At 30.7% G+C, this 21,340-nt stretch overlaps 1 protein-coding gene and 1 long non-coding RNA gene across 2 annotated transcripts; one reads left to right on the forward strand and one right to left on the reverse strand.

Moving 5' to 3' along the window:
* Positions 1–2,513: 2,513 nt before the first annotated feature.
* On the reverse strand, positions 2,514–3,504 carry LOC122517000. Its single transcript, XR_006303710.1, has 2 exons — positions 2,958–3,504; positions 2,514–2,874 (listed from the first exon to the last, which is right to left on the reverse strand). It is a non-coding gene; the product is annotated as an uncharacterized LOC122517000 (long non-coding RNA).
* On the forward strand, positions 2,562–20,428 carry LOC122516998 (disks large homolog 5). Its single transcript, XM_043635268.1, is given in 14 exon segments — positions 2,562–2,666; positions 3,511–3,613; positions 4,135–4,152; positions 4,461–4,608; positions 4,781–5,129; positions 5,203–5,622; positions 5,696–6,775; positions 6,859–7,541; positions 7,659–8,806; positions 9,023–9,992; positions 10,060–10,301; positions 10,398–10,627; positions 11,919–12,138; positions 13,179–20,428. Coding segments are annotated over 13 exon segments (5,658 nt in total). The 5' UTR covers positions 2,562–2,666; positions 3,511–3,570; the 3' UTR covers positions 13,286–20,428.
* Positions 20,429–21,340: the final 912 nt, after the last annotated feature.

Raw genomic sequence — 21,340 nt, forward strand, 5'->3', positions numbered from 1 at the left:
AATAGTTTCTCAATAATACATTGGCACATTAGCAAATATAAACGTCACACAAATTAATATTTCAATAAATACTTTCATCGCGCGCGCGTGTCTCTTTAAATCGAATTACATACTTCGAATGAATCTAATAATCATTTTTCTAAGTTATAGTAAATTCTTCCATGATATATGTATATCTAAACGGTCAGTGCATTAAAGAACATTGAAACAAGCAACACATATTCGTCACTTTTTGTTAGTATTAAAAAAGAAAAAATTGAGTATCATTTGTTGCTTGATTTTGTGCTATGTTTCCGTTAGTTTTTATTGTTAGTATTAATATAATTTTTATATATATAATATTTTATATATTAATAGTATTTTATATTAACAATAACCTTTTAATTGATATAGCTTGTGTAAATAATCGATCGTCTAAGTAGATTCATATATTGACAGAATTTAGAGAGGAAAGAAAAAAAAGAAGAAGTAAAAGGACTACAACGTTTACTCGACACACGTAAAATACCAAAGCTTAATATAGTTGAAGCCATTTCTTTTCTTTCTCTACATTCCTTTTCATACAATATACATTGAGTTATATATAGAATATAGTATGTATCGTCTACCTTCGGCACTTGTGAAATCTTTATTATTATTATCATTCAAATTTCTTTTTCAGAGCATTAAAGTTATACATATATATATATACATACATATATATTATGAATACTTTGCTAAAACACCACGGATATCACTGCCTACACAGTATCGCTTTGCAACTCCATCTTTGTCATTTATCAAATAATATTTCTCTTGTCATCTGATTAATGTCAATTCAAATTGATAAACCATAATTTATTATAAATCATCGATTCGCTATATTTTTCATTAATTTTTTTAACAAACGATTTGAATTATTTAAAAAAATGTTATAATAATGTATATATTGTAAAAATTGAGTATGATGTTATTTATGATTCGATTTCATAAGCAGTTTCGTTATTTTTTGTTCTATTATTTCTGTGGAAAATTTAACTAAATACTATCCTCTGATGTGATTCTTATATTGGCCTTGCTAAATCAAAGAAAGATGATTTATATTACAAAGAGGTACGCGTTACTACGTTTTGAGAGAGAAGAAGAGAAAGAAAGAGAAAAAAAGAGAGAACGAAAGAAGGAAAGAGAGAGAAAGAGAGAGAGAGAGAGAGAGAGTGTGAAAGCATCATTAAGTACGCATGCGCGAAAGAAAGAGAGAAAGATTTAATATTAATTATTCGAATCTAACTAACTGAACTGCGGATCGACTCTTATATCAGCAATAACTGATGTTCACCAATAAAAAATAAAACCGATATAAATAAATTTTTTCTTTTCTTCGATAAGATCCTTTGTAAATTTTTCTACAATATGTTGTTAAGCAAATTATAAGAAATATTTAAAAAAGAATGTTATCAACATAATAAATATAATAAACATAATTTATTTCTATCAATTTATATTATCTTTACACTTCTTATTCTTCGTTTGTGCAAATAAAACTGTTCAGAGAGAGAGAGTTCTTATTACAAAATAACATTGTCTTTCTAATGCTACTGTAGTAAAGTATATTACAATGCTGGATCAAAATGTAAAGTTTAATGTATAAATAAACAATTTCAGAGAAAGTAATACTGATAATTATGTGATTCATATTTCTTTTTTGTTTAAATATTAATAATAATTATTACTTGTCATATAAATTTTATTGGCATTATTTATTAAAAAAAAAATAAACTATATATATAACATTTTATTCAATAAACGATATAAGATAATAAGAAACGCTTACACGTAGTAAACTTATCGTAATAAAATCGATTTGTCGTTCATTCGAATTTATTCTTAGACGATAGGCTATCTTCTATGATAGGTGATTTACGCAAGGCCAGGTTAGAATATTAATACAGCTTTGTAAAAGTAGGTTACCTAAGAAGTATAATTTCCCCCTAATTTTACACAAATTATTTCCAGATATCTCAATGAAGGATAAAAGACAAATTTATCCGAGGCCACTGAATGTCTCTTGTTAGCCGATATAAAAATAAAGTTCTCCCTTTGATGAAACAAAAAGAAAAACAAAAAAAGATTACACTCGAAAGATTATTTAGATAAATATTATCAAAGAATAGGATACAGTTATTCATCTGTAACACATAACAAAGAATCTCTAATAAATAACAAAAAAGAATAAAAATAAGCAGTCAATACTTTAGTGTGACAAAAGAAGGGAAGGAGTCGGTCGATAATGTCGGAATTTACTAATATCTCGCAATTTAAATTCCCCGCCGTAACAAAATATAATAAGTTTTACAACAATTCGAATTTGCGCGGGAAAAAGTGTGTATATAGTATAAATTTTTAACTTATAATTAAAGAAATAAATATAGACTTATCGTTGATCAAGGAAACGTAAAAAGAGATAGAAAAAGAAAGGATTAAAATAAAATGATCTATAAAAAAGATACATTAAAAAAGAAAGATCCTAAACGATCGACGGAGTAACCCTTTTATTTAACACAGCAGCGCCACGCCCGACACTGCCCTCTAAACTACATAGTCCGTGAAGTATGTTTATTACCGACAATACGAAATTGGCCGAAGTGGTAGACGAAAATGGTTAATTGTCAGGCTCGTTAGTTCAGCAGGTGAGCGATCAATTATTACGAAAATCGGCGTGTTATTTGTTCTCGGGATGTACAATACGATCGGCCTTTACAAAGTCTCGTGTGAAACATTAAAAGAATACGAACCTTTGCACATTATCGCCATAGATTCATGGCATGTATCATTGAAATCACCTTTTCGAGACCGTTTCGTCTATTCGTTTCCACCACCCCCTCCCCTGCCTCTAATCTAACAAAAGAATTCTTAATTTCTTTCCTATATATTGAAGCTACCTCCGTGACATGTCTTTTCACGTTCAAGCACAAACTCACCTAGAATATCGATAATTTCGTAACAATCATTGAAAAGAAACAATACGCGTTAACCTCGGACACATCAGCAAGACGTAGATTAATTTATTACGCCCATTCAGAAAACATACGTCCTCTCTCGTTGTTCTTCGACACACACACGCACATATTATACGTCCATACACCCAACGTACATCATATATACGTACATAGTACATACATACATACATAGATACATAGCACGTACATATATATATATACACACATACACGCAATGTGCACACTTACCGTACGCACGATATACTACATATACCATCGTCCACACGTATAAAATCGTGTTTTCTGTTGGTCGCGTGGAAAAAGTGACATGCATGATAAATTTTGATATACTTCAGTATGTGCATTTGTATTGGAGCACCAGACGGTATAGATGTGTGGCAGGTGCAATGTTGCATCCCCCTGATGCGCGCGACTACGTTTATATAGTAGCTCTAATGTCATACCGAAGGCTACTTCTTAGTAATTCACAAAGGGTTCACTCTTCCGTAAAGTACAGTATATGGGTACTTTCCAGGCGATACCTAGCACATACCTTGCTAGAAAAATATTTGTAGAGACTTGATGGAACAAGAGCATGGCTTCTGGTGCATCATCCTTGGGTAGCACTGGAGGTAGTGGTGAGTTTTCTTTCTACATTTATTATTAATTCTCATACCATTAAGAAGCATAATGATTTTTTTATGTTGATCTTCATTAACATCAAAACACATCTTTATCTTTATAGTATATTATTATTTCTAGATAATACGTCTGACTAAATAAGCATTTAATCTATAATACTTATAAATTAGGACAATATTTCTATTAGTATTATAATTATTTTTATATCAGCTTTCTAAAATTTGGAAGATTATTCAAAGTTTTTCGCTTAAAAATTAATGATGAATCATGATGCTTACATGCGTGACCTAGAGTTTCTTTTCTGGTGAAAGCTAGTGAGAATTCTGATTATAATGTTTCGTCTAGTGGAACAAGTATTCGTTGGTTTGAATCTTTCCCTCCAATAATTAAGATATTACGTATTGATGTTGTTATCTTGCTAGATCTTTCTTCCGACATTATATAACATATAATTTATATTTAATAATCATACTTTATATAAAAATGTATAATATATCTATCTCTCTTTCTTTTCTAGATGGAGCACTGAACATGGGTAAGAAGCACATTGACGAGATTTCATTTTTACTATAAGTTTTCTTTGTGTAGTGCTCGATAAGTTTGTCTACAAAGTATCGGTCAGTTTTCTTAAGTAGATGTCTAAGATTATATTTAAATAATTGATCTAAAATTTGGAATATTTGCTAATCCAAAATAAATAGTTTTTGTTTTCACGTTTAAAATATGTGTCTCTTTCTTTGTTTAACATATAAGCATGTCTTTCTTTTTTATTATATCTTATTATCCCATATCCCTGTTGTGTTGTGCCTGTTGTTTGAAATATACTTTTCACCTGGCATGCAGAAAGGGATAGTGGAGGCTACGTCAGCGTTGGAAATCCTGTTGGGGGTTCTGAATGTCGTTCCAATTATGAGGGTTTACAAGCTCATTGTGATAAAGCAATGCATCAGCTTAAGTTACTTAGGCATAAACACTCCGATACTGTTAGACGGTTTGTCTTGATTTTGTTTAATTATTTTGTCCTCATTTGAAGTTATTATAAATCCGCATGCTTAATTATAAGCATGCATACCAATCCTCATACTATATATGTTAACAATACAATGATTGTGTTATAGCAAAAGTGGAACAAAAACAAGCAGAACATGAATATTTTTTTACAGGTGTGAACATACTATGAAAGAATTGGAGTATTATCGTGGACAACATATAGCAGTTATGAATCAATTAGAAGCAACGTCCCAAGAAAGTTCCGCTCTCCGTGGAAAGTATGGAGATCTGGTAAATGACAAGCAGAGACTGGATAGAGAAGTACAAGTACTACAGAAAGAAGTGTCAGAATTGAGATGTCAGAATCAGGAAGCTCTAGTTCCTGACACCAACAATGGAGATACTATGAATCAGCATTATTTATCTGCACTTAGAAGATATGAAGCCATCAAGGATGATTATGACTCGCTAAGAAAGAGATATGACGATTTAATAACATCTCACTCATCTGTTGTTAACAAGGTAACATCAATATTTGTGTTATTCTAATAATAATAATCTATTACCTCTAATAAACTGTTAACGTTGTAATTAGTTGGAATTATCGCAAGAAGAAGCTGCAAGATTGAAAAAACAATATGATGAAATTCTTCAAGAACGTAATACTGCCGTACGTGAGCGTAATGGGTTGAAACAGCAATGTACCGCTGCTATAAGACAGTGGGACATTGCTTTAAGGGAAAGGAACGAGTATAGAGAAGCTCTGGCTAAAATGCAGCAACAACATGAAGAAGCAGTCAAAGAAATTAATCAAGCCATGGTGTTACGCATGAAAACAAGCAAAGATATTAAACGGCTTACAGAAGAAAGGAATGCAGCATTACAAGAATATAGTTAAATTATGGGTGAAAGAGACACTGTACATAAAGAAATGGAGAAACTTGGTGATGATCTAAGCCAATCATACAATAAAATCACGCATTTAGAAACTCAAAATAAACAACTTATTGAGGAGGTAAGGAGTATTTGTGTTAAATAAATATTTTTATTTCATGCAAAATTAATATATTTTTTAAATCTTTTATCAGAAAAAGACACTGTCTTATCAGATAGAAACCTTAAGGAGAGAAATATCATCAGCACTTCAAGACAGGGACGAATCTTTAAAGCAGTGTAATGAATTACGTCAAAAGTTCGGTGATTATTCCGAAGGTGCGAACAGAGACTACAAAAATCGTTTGGAATTGCATTCTTATAACCGAGAACGAGACAGTGTGAACAAAGAAGCTGAACGTGAAACAGATAATGGGGATGCTAAGGGGGAGAAAGAACGTATGGACAATATAGACCAAGCTAATTTAGAATTAGACAAGCTTAGAAAATCAGTTGACACGTTGCAAACCGAACTCGAGGAAGCTATACAAGAAGCAGAAGTATCCAAACGAAGGAGAGATTGGGCATTTAGTGAAAGAGACAAAATAGTACTAGAAAGAGAAAGTATAAGAACGTTGTGCGATAGGTTAAGGAAGGAACGTGATCGTGCTGTCTCTGAATTAGCGGGTGCTTTGCGTGATTCTGATGATATAAAAAAACAACGAAACGAAGCTTCAAGAGAGCTGAAAGATTTAAAGGAGAAGATAGAGTCTGGCGACGCATTAAGAGCAAGTGTCTTTGGACAAGGTATTGCGCATGGCCACGACACCACTATCGATGCGGAAGCCAACGAGTGGGAAGTACTTACTATTCACATGGATTTGAGCAGACTCGTGGATACCGATCGTGATCTGGGTGTAAGGTTAGTGGGAGGGCGCGACGATCCATATTACCCTGATGATACAGGTGTTTACGTAGCACAAGTGACACAAGGGAGTACGGCTGATGGCAAATTAAAAGTAAACGATTGCATCATACGTGTTAACAACCTTGATTGTGCTTCAGTATCTTCAAGAATGATTTTAGAAACGCTACGTTCTTGTGCCGTAAGTCCAACCACATTGACTATAAGAAGACGAAGATTAGCTGGAAGATCGTTGAGGACTATACAACTACCTGTTGGCTCTATTCCACATGGAATTGCTTTAGAGCTTGGTATTTATATATCAAAAATATCACCTGGTAGTTCAGCTGCCAAAGATGGAAATTTAGCAGTTGGTGACAGAGTTTTAAATGTAAGTTATATCTTTCTTTTTTTGTTCACATTATTTAAATATTTTTAAAGAGACATTTAACATAATAATTAAAAATGTTTCAGATCAATAGCAAACCAATGGATGGAATAAATTCGGCACACGAAGCAATGTCGATCTTGAACGACAATACAACAGATGTATTAACGATCACAACGTTAAAAGGTATTTCTTTACCTTCTGCTACTAGTTCCGAAACAATGCCAATCAGTGGCAGTTTTACAACGGAGAAGCAAAAGATGGTAAACAATTTTTCGCAAACTGAACATGAAAGATTGATGTTGAAAACAACATCAGACGATTCTGATAGAAGATACATTGGCTCGAACTTTGGAGACAGAAGTGTTTATAAAGTTTCGAAGTCTATTAGTGGAGAAAAGCAAAGTGGAATCAGTAATGCTTGGGATAATATAAGAGAAAAGATCGATTTCGTGAGAGGTCGAAAACCTAGTAAGGATCGAGATGATAAGAAGAAGAGGCATCCCAACTCCAGTCCAAATACGTTTGAACAGGAACAGGATGCAATAGCGGAGCTCGATTCAGTTATAGAGAGTTATCACAAGAAAACTAATAACGGTGTACTGAAAAGAAGTAAACGACGTGGAACAGAAAAAATGGAGAAAAACGGTGGTACATGGCCCAAGGCTAGAGGTGGTCCATTGATACAAAATGGTACTGGTACGATATTACATCCACGAAAAACAAAGGAAAGGCTACCACTGAGCGTACTTCTAAATCATCCACCAAAGTATGATAGTTACAACTATAATCGTATTTCCAACCCTATCCCTCTAGCTAATTTCTCTAATGTCAGTAATCGACATACTGTTTATAAAGCGGTAGAAACACCATTACCAAATTTCAGCAAATCGGGACAACTCTTTGGTCAGAAGTCCTTCACGCCAGCAGTACAATTCAAGGACATTACGATAGATAAGAAGCCGACGATCGAAATAGAAAATACCGATAATAGGCTTAGCTCGACATTGGCGCCATCCGAGACAAGTATCGATTTCTCTGTAAAATCTGGAAATATTGGTCGAGACATGGACTACTTCGCTAAAAAGAAAGCACAGAAGTACGCTACGAGTAACGATAGCCAGGTAGAAACATTGCAACATAATAGAGCACACTCTCAACTCTATTCAGGCATTGGGTCGTCAACTTCGTCCACTAGTGGACCTAGACAACAATTAGCTGGTAATTTCTCTTTTCCCCCCTACACACATTTGCATCCGCATCCACACCAGCAAAACTCTTTACCCTCGAGATATCCAGCACCACCGTCATTGCCGTCTGCACAATCTGGAGAGTCTATAGGACTTCCAGATGCACGATCCTACTGTTTCGAGCCTCCGTATAGTCCGGGTCCGCAAACGAGTTTTGGTCATTTGCACACACCCTCCGTAGACTTGCATTACCACAAACCTCGTGCTCCACCAGTCAGCATGGCATACGATGTGCCAGCATACACTCATGGTTACGAAGGTGGTACGTTCCCAAGAAAAAAGGAAAATCAACGTTTTCGTATACCGTCCAATCCTAGTGTTACATCAAAAAACAGCGTTGGTAAACTTTCGACTGGAAGTATAGAAAGAACGTCCGAAAGAGGCAGTCCAATGCCGACCTTTCATGTAGAGGTTCTCAGTCCTGGAACTGGTAATGGAAGTAGTACAGGAGGAACCATCAGGGGAGGCAATAGTAGCAAGAGATCGAGCATGCCAGATTATTGTTACTCTCAACCTCGGCCAGCTCCTGGTGAACTACGTAGAGTTCACATAGACAAATCGGTCGAACCACTGGGTATACAAATTTCTTGTTTGGAAAGTGGAGGAGTTTTCGTTTCCACCGTTAGTGAACATAGCTTAGCGTCCCAAGTTGGTCTTCAAATCGGTGATCAACTTCTAGAAGTGTGTGGAATTAATATGAGAAGTGCTACCTACCAACTAGCTGCCAATGTTTTACGCCAGTGTGGTAATTCCATAACGATGTTGGTGCAGTACAGTCCAGACAGTAAGTGTTGTTTCTTAGTCCAGGCACATTTTATCAACAACGAACGGTAGCTTTCCTTTCTATATCTATGTACGGCATACGCACTTTATCGATGTCGCATGATTCTTAATATAAAAAAGATAAAATTCTCTTCCTATCTTGTTGTTGTAACATGTATTGTAATGTTTACTTGAAAATCGTTTACATCTTCTTCATTGTGATATTTTTCTTTATAAGAGTACAACGAACTTGAAGGATCAGCATCGTCAAGTTCTTCGGAAGCTGTTGCTGGAGAAGGTGGCACCAGAAGTGGCTCACCAACACCATGTAACAGCCCAGAAATTCCAAGGAAACCTTCGATCGAACCTTTGGAAAGCACCGAGCCCGAACGCGACACTACTGCTACTACTACCAATTTACTGAGCGTAAAACGTGCAGAAAGAGATATAAGAAATTCTGCTTCTTTGGAAGTTAGGTCTACGCAAGAAAGAGAACGTGAAATTCGAAATTCAGCGTCTTTGGATATCAATATCAGAAAACCTGAACTACGTAGTTCAGCTACTCTCGACAACATGCGTAATTCCGCCACCCTCGATTCCTTGCGTGTAACTGGAAGTGCTCTAACACGTGCACAACTTAATCAAGCTGCCACAACATTGCAGAGACAGAATGCGACCGTAAGGAGCCCGACACAGGAAGAACAAAATCGTAAAAGTCCAACTCCAGGTGAACCAAGATATTTATTCATTGAAACTAGGAAGTGTTCTAACTTAGGCATCTCGCTCGTGGGAGGCAATGGCGTTGGTATATTCGTTCATTCCGTGCAGCCTGGCTGTTTGGCAGAAGAAGCTGGTTTGCGTTCTGGAGATAGAATATTGGAATACAATGGTGTAGATCTGAAGCAAGCAACCGCTGAACAAGCCGCACTCGAATTAGCTAGACCAGCTGATAAAGTGACCTTAATAGCTCAATATTTACCGCAGCGATACAATGAGGTCAAGGATAAACCTGGTGATAGTTTTTATATTAAAGCAATGTTTGATCGAGTTGGAGACGTAGGAGACAGTTTGCAACTTCACTTCAACAAAGATGATATTTTGTATGTGGATAATACTATGTTCAATGGTACACCAGGTAATTGGAGAGCTTGGATAGTTGACCAAACCGGTAGGCGCCAAACTTGTGGCATAATTCCAAGCAAATTCAAGTAGGTAGAACTACAATTACCTATGACGATACCGAAATAACTGTTAACATGTATCTGTATTTTTTAGAATCGAAGAAGAATTACTTTTACGTCGATCCTTAGGGGACATAGAAACGGACGCCGGCAGGCGTGGTACAACAAGTGCACGTAGAAGTTTCTTCCGTCGAAAAAAGCATCAACGTTCGTCTAGTAGAGATAGTAAGGAACTATCTCATATTACTGGAGTAAATATGGGATGGTATAGTGACAGTGGAACATTGAATGAAGAAAGCCTTCCAGCCAGTTATCAACGAGTCGAAAGACTCGATTGTGAGTATATATCACTCTCTGTGGTTATAAAAAGAAAACATATTCATATATTACAAATATTACATAAAATTAATGCATTACATATTCTCCTTATAGATCCAGCTTTGAGACCTGTACTGATAATTGGTCCCTTAAGCGAATGCGTTGTGACAAAATTATTACAGGAATTTCCTGGACAATTCACAAGATGCCTAGCAGAAGCTATGCATTGTTCTCAAGCTACCCTTGAGCAAGGTTTAAGAGATTCCCTTTATGTGGATTACAGGAAGAAAGGAAGTTATTTCGAATGTACCACCGTTCAAGCTGTCAAAGATATTTGTGAAAAGGTAATTAAACGTTTTAAACGTATTAACACGTTGACTGCCAAGTCATTCAAATTTAGGTGATATGTAAAGTACCAGATGAGTTGTCGCCTGTATATGGGTGACGGTTATATTTTTTATTATTAATTATCTAACAAGCAAAAGTCCCCAGTTATTCTGCCATTTTAGATTCGAAATCTATGCCGAAATATTAAAGATTATACCAATAACATATTCTGTAAAGTACAGCCCCTATTTTTAGATTACAAAATATGGTGGTATAATGAATATTTATTTTATTTAAATAAACTATACAAAATTATTTTTTTGATAAATTAAAAGTTTAATATTATTTAAAAAATGAATTTTCATATGAATACTACATAAAAAAAAATATCGGGCCAATACAATCCCAGCAGTTTTTGATGCAGAACATAACATTCAAAACGTTCAAAAATGATTACAATGTCACTGATCCTGGTAAATTTTCAAGTGAGAATTTATTATTCTTGTTATCGAAATTTAAAGAATATTTTTTATTAAGTAAGTCCACTATGATCAGCCTTGGTATTTTAAGCATTTTTTGAATCACACATCTTATCATTATTTCCAAATTAATGAAAAACATAAAATACACAAAGACAATAAAAATAATATTCAGAAATTACCAACCAGAATAAATAAGAAATAAAATTAAAATTAAAAAGATGTAAATAAAATCAATAACTTTTCCATTGTCGGCTCCTAGTTAGTATAAAAGAAGGAAGGTAGGTTGTAAGTTATATTTATTTTCGTTGTAGTATTTATGTAAAGTGAGAAGTGTAAATAAAAATTGGTGTTATTTATAAAAAAAATCGATGAAACACTTCAGGACTTTCCTTTTACAAATTACGTCAAATCTTTTTTCATTCCGTAATAGGTGTGGCTTGATGGGATTTTATTATTATTTCGCTAGGTAGTCAACGTGTTAAAGATATTCTTAAAAGCTTATTAGAACAGCGTTTATCAACCTTCTTTAACGTGCGATCTAGTACATTTATTTGTAATGGTACCTCGTTCGAAATATTATTCCGTAATATAAAATTTATAGGAATATAATAAATTAGAATTACTGTATATTGTTTTAAAGATTTGGCTGTCATCGCGATTTCACAAGACATTTTGGAAATCTCTTACAAATAATTCTATTTCCTCGAATTAGTATAAGTTAGCAGTTATCATTTCTCGGCCCATTCTAAATTGAACAACGTTCGCAGGTTGAGAAACGCTGTATTGAAATTTTTAATATTTAATAAGAATGATTTTAATTCAATAGAACACACATTGTATCTTGGATATATCAATCGCTTCTATCGAACGACTTCATAGACATCAGATCTATCCAATAGTCTTATTGATCAAATTTAAGAGCACTAAGCAAATAAAGGAGGTAAAAGACTCAAGATATCCTAGTGATAAAGTCAGCGCCAAGGCTGCTAAAGAAATGTATGAGCAGGCACTCAAGTTGGAAGCTGAATATAGGCATTTTATTTCTGGTAAGTGAATATTTTTACACCTGATATATAAAACCTTTCGCTCCGATATGCTTATAAGAAAATGTAACTACTATTGATACGACACTGGAGTACAAAACATATCAATTTGTTTACGCCTGTATGATAGCACTTGTTATTTTCCAAATTTTTTAATAACATTTTTGTTCTGTTTAATCGTAAAATTCAAAAGAGTGTTATTGTTTCAAAATGCTGATACTTCTTGCTTATACTCAATTATTTCATAATAATCAATTGCCTGAGGGATCCAGTATTGCCAAATACTTAATTAACATGAGTATTTTATGTACAAAATGTAAAAAACTATATATAGTATGGCTTATATATACGTTTTGTATGATACCATTCACTATTCAAGATCGTATATATAACAGTAGTCATAATTTTGTACGTATTAATTTTATAGCTTTTATCTTATATCTTTACTAAAAGTTTACATATACACGTGTAATTAATATAATACCTCCATATTTTATTCCGTATAGTTTTTTGCACATTGATATAAGTGTATTACCATATTCATATTTTATTTGTATAATATATAAGTTTTTCACTGGCCAAATCGATTAACTCTACTTTTTGAATGTCTCAAAATAGTAGTACCAAAGCTAAATTCTAGTAAAATGCTAAATTAATGTTTAATTTTATATATTTTAACAAAATGTCTTTTTAATAAATAGGGTTAATTCTTAATACTAAAATATATTAATACCTAATAATACAAAGAGGTTTACGTATTTTCATCAAAAATTATTTGTGTAAATATACTTACATATTGAGTGTTTTATTATATATTAATAAATCACATGAAATAAAATATGAATATGTTAATACACATATGATAGATATCTTTTATACATATACTCGTCATACTTCAAGATCATTAGAGGTACTCCAGATCCAAAGGACCCTTATATAATGCAATTCGGAGCAAAAGGATTGCAATTTAATATAAATTCACTTATCAAAAAATTGTTTATATTGAATTATTTAAAATTTTTCTCTCTCTCTCTCTCTCACAGCTGTTATTCCAGCAGGAGTGAATGTAGCCTATATATGCACACAAGTTAAGGGGGCCGTTGATGAAGAACAAAGTAAAGCACTTTGGGTTCCACGAGGACTTCCCTGACATCAAAGGGGGGGTCCCCGTAAACCACAGTGGAAATCAATATAATTCCACCAGGGGGCCCTTACGTCGTGCATACTTAAAAAGTTATGCTTTCCAAATATTGTTTTTTTGGTCTTTTACCGGAGAAAATACAGATTCTTTGAAACTTGTTCTTAAAGATTTTGTTATGTCCTACAGATTTATATTTCATTAATAGTAGAAAAGTATTATTGATTAGTTTTTTCCTCTCTGTTTCTCATTAGATTCAACATCAGGGTAGATGTAAATAGATCCTAATTTTTTATTACTTTATAATTCAAATTATGGAAATAATGAAATCATAAAATGGGACACTTTGTTTGATTAATTATTTTAGTTTTAATTGATTTAAAAATGTATGGAAAAGATTGATTGAATCGATCTATTTGAATGATTAATTGGAATTTAAATTGAGAGGATTAATTAGATAAAATATTTTTGGAATATTGTCAGACCATAGGCGAAATTTGATATCCGTCGTACCGTGGCCCGCTGATGGATGAATATCGATCAGACACATAATCGTTTAGTTAAAAAATCAACTGTTGCCGTGCCTGCACTTGTTATTATAAACTCTTCAAACCAATTTTAATATCTTGAGTAGACAAGATTGATTGAAAAAATGAACTTTCATAGTTCATGGTAAAGCTGTACAAACAACATGATATTTTTCAATGTTGAAAAAGAGATACTTATTTGTATATAATTTATCTACACCAGGTAATACATTTTCTTATTAAGTTTTAGTTGATAAACAAAACATAGTATTAGATTATATTATAATGATTTTTTTATATTTATACGTGTGAAAATTATCACAAATATCTTTGCAATTGGTTATAGTTTCAAGAAAGTTTAATGAAAACTATTTTCACTGTTCCGAGTCAATTACAAAATGCGTATTAAATTTTTTCTATACTGTAATTTATATTTCATGCTATATAAATATTTTATTTACCTATCAAATACATCGATGCCTCGTTTACAACAGCCTCAGTTAACGATTCTTGATTATGTGATCTTATTATGTAATTATATCTATTATATATATAATTATGTCATTCTTGATTATGTAATCCGATCTAAAAGATTAGTATTTTTTGATCATACACAGCCACGTTGTCAAATCACGTCTTTGATGACAATAATCCTAGAACGGATTATCGTCCAAATCAAGGCAAGGCATCACTGTATTTGTAAATTTTTGCAAGTTGATAGTTTGTAATCCTGATTTCAAGCCTGACGACTATTTTTTCAAATTGGCTAATGAAAAATTGACTACTTTAATTATTAAGTTTTCGATTATCGCATAAGCAATGCAAAATATTAAAAACAATTATATATATTATATAATTATAGAAGGATAACTTTTTGTTGTTAAACTTTTTTTATAACTGCAACCAGTTATAAGATATTTACTCGGAAATATATGAACAGGAGAAACTCTAAATATACATATATGAATATATACAAGATATCCCGAAAGGTATGAATCGAATTTATATTATGTATTAATGAGATAAAATAGGTCAATAAACTTATGACCAAAAAGGCTTTATTTAAGAGTTTCAAAGATTTTCTAGAAAGTCGTTTTTAAGACTTATTGTACAAATGACAAGCAATCACAAATAATTATCATTGACAGTTAGATAGAGTTATACATAAGCAGACAAAGTGCCACTTTTTACAAAATTGAGTTATTACTGCCATTTGTTAACACTAAACCTACCACGCGTGGTCAAATTGACCACGGTCGGTAATTCGTAAAAATGTGGTAATTTGTAAGAATCTTGTAATTTGTAAAAAAATGTAGTAAAAACGCATAAAATTTATATTATTTATTTCTAAATAAAAGAAAATATATTGTTCACTATCCAATTGGCTAAAATCTCATCCTATATTAAGATAAATATTTTTTTTTAAAGAGATCATTTGATCGCTCACGGTAGGACTAGATATACATAAATACGTCGGTAGGTTTAGTGTTAAAAAAACATATTTACCTTTTGAGATACCCTGCATATATATATATATATGGTATATATATATATATATATTCACACACATATTTTTATTAGTTTATTGTTTACATACATGTTGTTAAGTACATATTGTTACTGAGTTGGTTTGGAGAGTTAAAAGTTATAAATTGTTGAAGCAAGGAATTGATAATAGAAACAGTCAATGGAATTGAAATAACACTCAGTTCCTGCTATCGAATTGTAAATACCTCGTAGGAAACAATAGGCATTGGTTATATAAATGAACAGCATATTAAAACTCCTCCGTCACTTTTTAAGCAATTGCAAAAAGAAAAATAGAAAAAACTAATAAAATTGTCAAATCGTTGTTGCATTGTCAAAATGTGATAAAATTTTAAGTCATATTATGTGATTCTAATTTGACGAAAAGACATTTTATTTCTAAAGTTCATTTTGTATTTCGGAATTTGTAGATTCGTCAAAATGTGATAAATTTGTAAGAGTCATATTATGTTATTTTTATTAGACGAAAAGACTTTTAGTTCCAAAATTTCTTTTTTAATTCAAAAGTTGTTGAATCGTGAAAATGTGATAAATTTGTAGCTCGTATTATGCTATTATTATTGAACAAAAAGATATTTAACGTCGAAGGTCTCTTTTTTATTTCGGATGAGCTTTAATTGATAGTTTATAGCTTTATTTTAGAATTTTAATCCAATTCTAAAATAATCAATAATTATGTAATAGTTTTATTGGTATTTCCTTTTTAAGATATGTTAACATATTAGGTTCGTATTATTATAATGTTTTTAACGAGCTTAAGATGCAAGATTAATTTTAAAAATACAAGTGATAATTATTTAAGTATACTTTATGTATAATGTAATTGTGCAGTACTGAAATATCTAAATCCAGATGAAATTGATACAAAGATATTTTTTCATCGTTATATATTTGATTTATAAATGCAAGCCAAAAGTATTTTAAATTAATTATTTAATTTATTATTTACTAATTTTATTTTTTACAAAATGTTTATCTGTATCAATTGAAATATTCTGGATATAGATAAAACTTTCGTCCGTTTTAAATTTAACGATACGTTCAATGTATCTATCGTATGATTATGTATGAATGATGATCGATTATTTAAAAACGCAAACATCTATGTGTATACATAACTACTTTAATCGAAGGCTAGCATTTCTTAAAAAATTAATGGTTGTTGATTGTTATCGCTATTCACGGGCCGCGAAATTTATTTTTTCTTCATCGATAAAAACTATTTAAAAAGAAATTATTTTTCTATAACATATTTTGAGCGGTTCGAACCTTCTTGAAATCGAAGAATATATATGTATTATCTCAACAAAAATATTGTTTAAAATAATTAATTGCAAATCGTATGCAGCATATGAAAGTAAAGAAATTAAAAACAAAATATAAATTAGATATTGATATTACGTATATTGATTTACGTAAAATTTAGTTTTTTGACAAGACAATATTTAGGCATAAGTTACAAACGAGACCAAAAATTAAAAGAATATTTAAAACTAATTCATAAGAATAATAATTACATTTATTCTTATTATAGAGCCAAGAAACTTAACAGAGCTAGATATACTTTTTGATACAAAAGCGAAATGATCAATTATCAATGTATAATTTCGCTATAAAGCTTATTTGGAATTTTAAATTTATTAAGGGCCAAATATTTTATCCAAAGGAAAAATAGTGACAAGTATTTTCGCTTTAGCTTTTGTAATTGAAAGACTCTTTAAACACGGACAATCTAAAAATTAAATTTAAGTATATTTGCATACAAAATTATTTTTTAGAAAACGATGGCTCTTTCAAGCATAATTATTTTACTTTTATTCAATTTTTCTTTAAATCTTATCAAAAATGAAATTATGTATGATTAAGACTTTATTGCAAGAAGTCAACAAAAAAAAGCTTGCTTTCCCTCGTATTTTAACTTCGGTTTCAAGTTTAGCTCAAATATGTGCCTCGCTAAAAATCACATTTTCCTTGTCTTTCGATATAAAAGAAAAGAAATAATTAAATAATAATAAGAAAAAAGGAAGAAATAAATTAATCGAGGGCTAAGCGAAGCGCAAAATAATATCAAAGAAGAAAAAAGAAGAATAACGTGTGATTATGATTATTCTCGATCACAGTACTGTGATATGTATAAGATTACTATTTCGACGACATATCAACTTAACAATTCTTCTATACGTACATACAGGGTATTTCGAAAAATCTATTACAAACTCCTAGAACTTGTAGAAGAGACTGACAATGAGTAGATAAAATTAGTTTCTATTCAAAACTTGATCTACTCAAGCTTTAAGAATTTTTAATAGAAATTTCGAGATACCCTTTATAAATATTAATATATTTATATATGTAATACATCTAAAATGTATCATATATATATATATATTGATATACACACACATATATAGTATATTATAACAATAAATGCATATTTTCGGCAATACTTATATATAGATGAGTATATAGATGTCATGTATTTAATAACACACTTTTGATATTTCGCACTTAAAGCACACATTTTATATATAAAAATTGTTCGACACATACACACAAGTGCGAATATTTACGAAAGAAACGAAAGAGACGACTACTCGTCTCATTCTCAGCATGATTGATTGCAATCAAAAGAACAAGTGAACAGAGATAAAACGAAATAATATAATAATATATAAAATGCATATATATATATACCATAAAACCACTTATCAAAAATTCGTCAAAATTTAAAAATGGAATAAAAGCAAAGTAGGGTCATCAATGTTCACCATAAACTTTGTTCACTTGGATCTCAAATCTAGTAATTATAATTCTATATATAAGATATAATTGGTGCATAAGCCGGGTGCACTCAGAATTCACATATGCGATAATAAGATGATACTAATAATAATTAATAATCATTGAAGCGTTGATGGTGATATATTATATAGCGGAGAAGCGGAAAAAACGGCGGTCTCGTTCGAATAATATAACGCGATTAGCACGACACATCCGTGGTGATTGCGAATACGTATTCCGAACGTAGATCACGACTAGTCTTCGATAGTATTCTTCTATCTTCTATGTTAAATTTTGTAGCGATCATGTGTATACCTATCACCATCCTTCACCCCCTTTCCACCTTATTATTCTCTTTTTAATCACTTTCATCTGTCGTATCACTCCCTCCAAAAATGATTACCTTTATCATCAATTTGATCATTTTGATTTCCTCCATATCCTATCCCTTTCTCTTTCTCTCTTCGCGTTATATCTCTTCCAAGTCTTCCAATTGACAAATCTGTAATAGTATTTGCTATAAAAGATAAACGTAGATGCAAAAACGTTTGCAAATATTAGGAACAATAGTGTTTATATATTTTAGAGATAACTCGGCCCGTGAAAGAGTTTGCATTTTCTAAAGAAATTTTTTCATTAATTTAACATTTTATTCTTAATTTTTAATAAATAAACCGTGCACGTTCCTTAATTGTAATATGCGGTTTATATACGAACATAAATATGTCATAACTTTTGCAGGCAAAAGTAACGGGTAATAAATGATAGATGCCTTCCTGGCGATGCACCGAGAGATTTGAATTTGTTACAATTTTCACGAGATTTGATATACTACGAGAAATGTATTATTACTAATTAGTAAAAACAATCAAGAATACACGCGAACACGAACACATAGCGAGTTATTTAAACTGAAACATTTGTTATTACAAATACAAAAACAAACTTTGCAATTAAAACTTAGTGCAATATTCTTATCGTCGAACTATGATGATAAATTACTTGTTATTGAAAAAGAAAAAAGAAACAAAAAAACACTATAAACAGAAATAAGTGTGTCGCAATGAAAAACTAAAACAATAGAGTTTTAATTTACAGTATTTGGATAAATAATTAACGAGATATTGTGATCCATTATTGTGATTATTATCGTTTACACCTTTTTGTATTTATATTACCCACATTTCCCGATATCCATTGTTCCTAACGTCAGGATGTCTAAGGGTTGTTTTTTTTTCCCCGTATATATATATTCTTTCATCACAACTTTTATATTCCTTATTATATATATATATATATATATCATTATTTGAAAGAATATATTTTTAAAAGAGTCATAAATGGCAAGGAAATTGAGAAAAACCTCAAATTATTTGTTCTTTATATTATCTTTTATTTTATGAGCCAATTATTGTCTTCCTATACTTCTTCCTGCCATACACACGAGCACACGTTTACAAAACACACATACAAACACATGTATACTGCCTGTCAAATCCTTCGTTGTTCTTAAAAAAAAAAAAAATCAGACGAATGACGGTATCTTTTAATACGAAACCTCCGCAATAAAATCCCGCCTGATATATTAAAAAAAAAAGATAAAAATATAAAAATACAAAAAAAAAGTATCGTTAGAAATCATCGTGATACGTACAATCATAAAAAAAAAGTAAGAAAAACGTTGAAACGCATTTTTATAATTGAGCGTCGTAGTCCTTATTATGAACATTTTTTAATTTCAGCAATCGCCCGAGTGCACAACATTATTTGTATCTTTTGGAAATAATGAAGTATATCCTTTTATTCTTTGTATACATAAATTGAGATTTGTATCGATAAACATTTCATCTTCTTACAATTAAGTAGATATATTACTTATTTATGCGCCAACTTCTTTTATTCAATGTTCTTCGTCGAAACATACTAATTCATCTATATTATATATATATATAAAAATATATATATAATATCTATAACCGTTACTCGATGTGTATTAAAACTGCATACAAAAATCGAGATGGGGTATAAAAGATAAATATCTTTATATTTTATTCTTCGATCGAATGAATGTTTATTAAATATTAATAATAAAAGAGAAGAAAAAACAGGTTTAAAATAAAATATATGGAAAAATAATTACTCAACAATGAATTTCGTATTCTTCGTTGACGGAAAGGTCACTTTATTTATCCGCTTGACTTTCTATAAACATTTTGTTAATCAAGACACATAGGCACTTATGTTATTTTGTCTTACGTACTACTGCGAGAATAATGCAAAGCAATTTACTAAACATAAATATACATTTATATATGTATGTATATATATATATATACTACGTTTTCTTCTTTCAAACGTTTTCCCTGCAATGGTTTTGATACCAAATATATTTTAATCTATATTTATAATTGTATCTCTCTATTTATATACACCGCTTCTTTATACATACATGCGTATACTGGATATGTGTGTGTATATATCTATAAATTAACAATATAATATGTACATACATGTATTACGACGTGATATTAATGATTTAACGTCCCTCTTATACGTTATTATTATTATTATTATTATTGTTACTATTATTATTAATATTATTATATTATTAATATTATTATCATTATATTATTATTATTATTATTATTATTATTATTATTATTATTATTATTATTATTATTTATTATTAATATTATATTATTATTATTATTATTATTATTATTATTATTATTATTATTATATTATTTTTTATTATTATTATTATTATTATTATTATTATTATTATTATTATTATTTTATTATTTTATTATTATTATTATTATTATTATATAATACATACGCGGATAAACACATATTTATAGATCAAATAAATACACCTTTGTGTGTATGTATACGTAACATTGATCATTTTACGATAATTAATTGATATTACTATTGTGCTATTTCGGCGTAAATAAAATCAACGTTCGAGAGAACGTGAATGTTTATTATTCGTTATGATTACATAAAAGTTTATTTCGTCATATTCTGATCTTTTTGCATACAGTAACTATTAAAAAATATTAAATAAAATTATTAGAATAGAATTCGTTAACTAAAAGAATTATTGATCGTTACACAAAACAAAATAATAAAACAGAGTTGTGAGTAAATCATGCGTTGAGTCAAAGGAATTTGTTATAAATGAATTGATATACTCGTTAAAGAAAAG

This window comes from Polistes fuscatus, unplaced genomic scaffold (assembly GCF_010416935.1).
Source record: "Polistes fuscatus isolate 324 unplaced genomic scaffold, CU_Pfus_HIC Scaffold2, whole genome shotgun sequence".
Lineage (NCBI taxonomy): Eukaryota > Metazoa > Arthropoda > Insecta > Hymenoptera > Vespidae > Polistes > Polistes fuscatus.